The sequence below is a fragment of the Halichoerus grypus genome, chromosome 6 (genome assembly GCF_964656455.1).
Source record: "Halichoerus grypus chromosome 6, mHalGry1.hap1.1, whole genome shotgun sequence".
Classification (NCBI taxonomy): domain Eukaryota; kingdom Metazoa; phylum Chordata; class Mammalia; order Carnivora; family Phocidae; genus Halichoerus; species Halichoerus grypus.
In genome coordinates this window covers 73,404,196-73,410,659 of record NC_135717.1, presented here as the reverse complement: position 1 = coordinate 73,410,659, position 6,464 = coordinate 73,404,196, and the positions used below count along the sequence as shown (strand labels likewise).

The 6,464-nt window shown below is 47.5% G+C and overlaps 1 protein-coding gene across 2 annotated transcripts in view; it reads right to left on the bottom strand.

The window, feature by feature from the left end:
* Window positions 1–1,230: 1,230 nt before the first annotated feature.
* CCNY (cyclin Y) overlaps window positions 1,231–6,464 on the bottom strand; it is a 220,788-nt gene continuing 215,554 nt past the window's right edge. For both annotated transcript variants that reach the window (XM_036084126.2, XM_078075381.1), the window contains 2 exons: window positions 5,753–5,915; window positions 1,231–1,983 (listed from right to left, as the gene is read on the bottom strand). In XM_036084126.2, coding sequence (XP_035940019.1) covers window positions 1,867–1,983; window positions 5,753–5,915 — 280 coding nt within the window. In that variant the 3' untranslated portion in view covers window positions 1,231–1,866. The remainder of the gene's footprint in view (window positions 1,984–5,752; window positions 5,916–6,464) is intronic.

The following is a 6,464-nucleotide window of genomic DNA, read 5'->3' as shown; positions in this document are numbered from 1 at the left end:
CAACGGAAAGACAATTAACTTTTCAGATTCTGCTTGTTTGCTTTTAAAAGTTTAGGCCAGAAAGAACTTGACAATATTTCTGGTCCAAACAGCTGTTTACACATGATACACATCTCACTGAAACCTGACTAGCACTTTTGGTCTGGGGATCTTGGGATTTCACCGTTCTGAGTCTGTTCCATTTCCAAAGTACGTTTCATCAGAAGCAGGCATGTTTGAGGATCAGGCATATGACTTTAGGGTACCCAAGACTAATATTCCGTAGTTTCCACATTCACAGAGGAAGAAGGTGAAACACAGAGTATCTGCTGCCATTTGCCTCGCACAGATTTGAAAAGGGAAAAAACTTAGAAGCCTATCATTGTGACCCAAGAAAATATGCAAACACCCAAAGCATTATATGCTTCATTGACTCAGATTCTTAGACTTAATATCAAATTTACTCTGATATTCTATCATTAACCCTTTTATTTTACTTGATATAAAAGATTCTTATCTAGCCCATAAGGAAATTAGGGATGGTCAGAAAATGAAAAAGTATGGTCATAATTAATGAAGCATAAACCTTCACAGTTTGAATTTTTGTATAACTTTGCTAAGCACCCACAATGAAAATGCAAGTTGAGTTTTTTATTCAATCGTCCTGTGAAAAATACCTCAGTAAATAGTAACATTTTGCCCTTCAATGATCTTCCCACGGGAATAACCCACCCCCCCTTTTTTTTTAAATTTTAGATTTTTAAAAAATTTTATACAAATAGACTAACTTTGATTTAAAGTAAACATATAAAAGTTGAGAAGAATATTGCTTGCAACAATGGACATGGAAGTAGAGGAATGAACCGGGCAGGGGTACAAAGAAATGGCTCCTACTCAGTCACTGCAGGCAGACACCTAGCACTCTGGAGACAGCTTCACCCAGAGGACACCCTCTGCTGCACTGTTTCCTTCAGCCCACAAAATCTGACCGATTTGTAACTACGACTTCAGGTCAGAGAACAAAATAAAAAAACAACTGCAAATAAACTGGAAGGCACAAGCACCCATGTGATCTAGAATTTTCTTGGGGTGGGAAATAAGGAGGGAAAGGGATACTTTTGGTTCAGCACTACAGTCAAGTTAATTTTGCCACCGTTGAAGAAAAACTGTATAAAATGAAGGTGTACAGAAATATAACAAGCGCATCCCACTTGTGAGGAAGAAAGCTCAGAAGACAGCTCACAGGAATAGTGCAGAGAGAAACAACCAGTACTATTTATTTGGATGTCTGTGCCATGGTGGGTACAAACTATATTCTCTGCTCTGTGGGACCAAAACCAAAACAGAATAAAAACAAACAAAAATCCCCCAAATCCCAAAAAGCAGCTAGAAGGAATGCAAGAAGTCTTTATTAAAGAACATACTGATCCAGATGGAGGTGGATAAACGCGCACTTTTGTCTTTAATGCACATCCAACTTTGTTACCTACTGCTGTGTTTTTCCATCGTATTCATCTACAGACCAGATGGGGACTTAAGAAATGGCCAAGCCATCTAACCTTTTCCCTGCCTCTACACGACTTCCCTTTCCCTTTGTTTCCTTCTCCAGGATGAGAGTCTTTTTCCTCCATGAGGGAAGTGCTGTTAATGACGATGGGGAAGGGCATGAAACAGGATTTCCAGAATACTGATTTCGCTTCCCTCGAGGCCTTGCTGCGTGCGAGTGGGCCACACAGCTTGGAGGCGGTCATCAAGGCAGCCTGACAGAGCTATGAATTAAAAAAGAAAAGGAAAAGAAAACAAAAACAAAACCACCCCCAGTCTGTCTTTTCTCACACTAAAGGAGAAACTGAGGGATGGCACGGCCTCCAGTGGGGACCCCCACGGTTAGGAGATGATGGCGGGGGACCACCTCGGCAGAGTCAGATTGTCAGCACTCGCTGACCGCTTCCTCGTGGATCGACGCAGGTCCTTGTACTTGTCCTCGCAGAGGCGAGAGATGGCCTGAGGGGCAGAAGAGAGACAATTTGGGTCAGGGCTGGACTCGGGAGCAAGCACCACCGTCCTCTAGGCGCCCTCGGCTCCCTCACTCATCAGACACCACCCACCACTGGGTGCCAGCATCGTTCTAGGCACTGAGGACATGCGGGGCCAATACTGACAAGAGTTCCTGCCCCGGGCAGTTTCCACGCCGCGGCCCACATGTGGGCCGCTCACACTGGGGGCCACAAAGGAGGTACAGACACAGGCCCTGTCTCCAAAGCGCTTACAGTCTGAGAAAATGATCACAAAATGTGAAACAATTATAGGACAGTGTAGACCGGGGGCTCAGCTAGACGCAGGTTCAATGCTGGCGAACCACTCGGCGGGGAGGGGGTGTGTGACCCGGGCCCATGCCTATTTCAAGTCCTGCATCCTCGTCTGCAAACGGGGTAAAGAGCACCCCGCCTTGCGCGGCTGTCGTAACGCATCAGGGCTTCGTGCCGGGCGGCGCTGGGAAGACCGCTCAGTACAGTACTTGGCGGCAGTCAGTTATCTGAGACTGAGTCAGAGCAGATGACCCCATGTCTGAGTCAATTCTAGATGACTGATGAAGAAAGGAACCGGGAGGGGACAATGTAGGGACAATCCATACTGTCCTCGTTTTCTTGATGAAGACAGTGAGACTCTGGGCGGAGCGTCTCAGCCAAGAGCAAGGCTCAGCCCTCCCTGGGGCTCGGAGCCTGGTCATAGACCTTTCAGGGCTGCTACTGGGTGCAGGTGGAGAGCACGTGGATGACAAAGTGGGAGCCAGCTCACATCACCCCAGATGTCTTGTCCCGGTCACATTCACCTTGCCTTCTGTCAAAATGACCCAGGAGTGGGGAAGTCACCATCAAGGGACAAAGGCACAAGAGCAGCAGACCCTGATCACATCATCATGGCTCTCACTGAAGTGACAATAATCCTTCTAGCTGCTCTCCCTGCTTCCCCTTTAGCTAACTGTGATCTCTTCCCATACTTCCCCGTCATCTCACCCACGCTGCTCTGCGGCCTCCCCCTCCGCCCCCCATCACCTGAGCCTGAGCTGGCTCCCACTGTAGGTTTTGAAGCAGCTCTTCCCTCAGCCTGGAGGTTTCTGCGAGGCTAAGATGGCCCACGCTAGAGTCCTCATGCAACCCTGGCCGACTCAGTGAGGCTACCGACAACAGCAACCCCCTACACCCTGCTGCTTCTTCTGTACTCACCTTCTAACATACTAGTTTACTTATTATGTTTACTGTTCACTGTCTGTGTCCTCCCAGCAGAATGTAAACTCCAAAAGGGCAGAGTCTATCGGTTTTGTTCATGATGGTGCCTGGTAACCAGTGCCTGGTATCAGGGACCCTGAGTGAGTATGTACCGAATGGATGTGTAAGTTCCAATCAAGGTGTGCACATAACAGAGCACGCACGTATCAGGCTAGGGTCGAAGTACTGGAAACACAGGGTACTGGCAACCGATTCTCATTTATTTCCCAAAACCCACAAATGCACTTTAGAACAACGACTCCAGTGGTAGCAGGGAGGATGGATTAGAGGAGAGAGACAGGAGTTGAGGACGTCTTCCTCCAAATGACAGATGAATGAGGGCAGGAGATGGGCTAGATCACTGGAATTCCCCATGTGAAACACACTGCATACACTTAATGTAGGTGACATGCTTCAAGAGAAAATCTGATCCCTTACAGATATTAGAGCAATGATTTTTGAAAGTAAATTATTTTCATGTATTTAAACTCCCTGAGATTACTGTGTGTGGTTTCTCAGCTTATAAACAGTACACGGGTCTGAATGTAATATTATAATAATGAATTAGCAATGTACGATCTTATTCTAGATTTCATAATGCAAACTCTTAGCTTTCATCCCATCTCCCACATGCATACAGAGATACTAATTTATTTCAAAGAGAAATGGCCAGGCTAATGAAAAGACCACTTTGCATTTGCCTTGGTTCCTGGTGCACTCTAGCATCCACACTCTACCTTGCAACCCGCCTATCAAATCAGCCCTTTGGTGGTACGTGCGAGCAGGTACAGAGCCTCAGGTAACAGCCACTTCTAGTATGCCTCACCGCCCCCCTTGCTTTCCACGATGGGGTTCAAGTTTGCTAACCAAACGGACTACGAGGGATACTGGGGTATGGAAAATAATGAAATCCCATTCCTTAAAAATTATTTCGAAGGGGGGGTGCCACGTGCTTTTCCAGATAGTGCTTCTGTCCAGACCTGCAGAGGAGTGGGGGTCTGCATCTCAGGAAGCTCCGGTTCTTGGGAGGACAGAGAACAGTCTTGCCAGGACTACCGGCCTTCCTCGGCCCAGTGAGCCTGAGCAGCACTTGGTGCGGCGGCCCCTGGGGCAGGCGAGCACTCCCTCTTCCCACTCAGATAACCTGCTGGAGGTCACAGCGGGCACCAGCTACCCCGTCTCAGCCAGCCTGTGTGTCCGCAACGCGAGATACTCTCCCTCAGAGAACCACAGACCTGCTTTCCTGCAGGCTAAGCGGCCGCTTCCAGGAGCTCCACACTCTTCCCTCAGCAGGAGAGGAGCACTGCTCGGGCTGAAACAGGGCGCCTGCTCACCGTGAAATCGAATCCTATTTCACGCACGTGCCCGCAGGAGTCTAACACTTGTCTTGGGGCACCTCCTTCAAAGGAAGGGTTTTCCATATCTTGCTCCAGAGAAATGGGAGACTTTAAATGAGCAGTTGCATCCCAAGGGCGAGCACACAATTACAGCAGAGTGACCGAGTTCGGACAACCTCACTGGGTTTTTATTTTAAACACCGTGCTCCATATCCAATCTGTTCCACAGTTTTACAAAGTTTTTCCTTGGGATTAGCATACTATGTACTTTTTACAATTTTATTTAAAATTTTGGCTTTCTTAAGCTTGCAAACCATAATAATCTCTTTCCCTCCACCTCTAGCCTTTGTGTCGTTCACAGCTATTAACCCTGTTAGACCAGCACTCTAGCTATCCTGACCCTGTACTGAATTGGGATAACGTGTCACTCAGATTGGACAATGGGGCAGGCAGCACAGACCTCCCGAGTCTCACCAAGCTGGGGACATGACTGTACCATCGACCGCTTTGATCAAAGGGTCTATGGGATGAGACCACAACAGTGCCTGAGGATGAAGGTACAGAGGGCCTCAGCACACCTTCTCTGGAGGAAGGGGTTTCACCCTTCCTCGTTACCCCACCACTTTTCATCCACTCAACAAGTCAGATGGGAAGAGCTAGGTGCAAACAGCTATATACACAGGTCATGAGCACAAAAGTTACACAGCTTAACAGTGAGGGCCCAAAATCCAGACCAAGACCCATGGGGCTGGCCCCAGCTCTAACTGGGCTGTGGGGAAAATATTTTGAATAAAAAATAAAAAGCAGAATATATAACCTTTTGGGATTCCCAATCATTAGGGTCATCTGGTATCTTTTTCCTTATGAAAGTGCATGTCGAAAAATACCTTTTTGTGAGCGTATTTTTTAAAAAACAGATCTTTATAAGATTTGAAGAATAGAATCAATGCACATTAAATAAAAGATATTCAGAAGGTTATTAAAACTATGGTTGGATGAATAACAATCAACTAAATAAACTGGCCAACTCTAAATCCAGGGTAACCTGTCTATATTTCATAACAATACACAGTGGGAAAAATGAGCGTGGTGACCTCCCACTTCCGGGAGACCCGGATGAGGCATCTGCAATAGTGCATCAAAAACCAGTACGTGAAAGCATCTTACCTCAAGCTTGTGAGCCCTCTCCCTGCTCAGGGGCTCCAAGGGAAAGCTCAGGTTGTTTGCTTCTGCCAGAGAACGAAGATCAAAATAATACTTGGCATAAACACTGGAAGGAACATTGATGTTGAACTGGAGCAATTCAAGAAACTGTCGCTCTAGCTCATTCCTGCAAAGACAAAAACAGCACATGTCTACCTGCTAGAGACCAGGCTCCAGAAAACTGCAACCTCCAGGGAGAAAAGCTATCTAATTAATTGCCTGGTTGGACACCAGAGTTGCAGTTTAACCACCAAATGGGTACTAAAAGCCAAATGATCAAGTGCCCAGAAGGATGAGGCCTGATGAGTTGGGATGATCACCAGGAAGTGCTTCAGGGTGGTGCGTTTCATTGAGACCCAGCCACACACACAGCAGGCTCTGGCTGCAAATCCCAGCACGAACCATCAACCCTGGGGCAGATGAAGCAGTCAAGAGCTGTCGAGTGGAGCCTGGCGAGGGGCCAACACAGGAGCCCAGGGGAAAAGCCTCTGTTACACCTAGAGGCCTGTCTTTCCTCAGTGGCCTTCCCCTTCCCTACCTCCTAGGAGAAGAGTGGAGGGACTGCTGTGGGGGCTTCCTTAGGCAAAGCGGGGAGTAGGGGAATGAACTGCAGCCCTGGACTCACAAAAAGGGACCCCCGCCAACTCTCAAGAGTGAAAGCAGAAGTCCCCACACC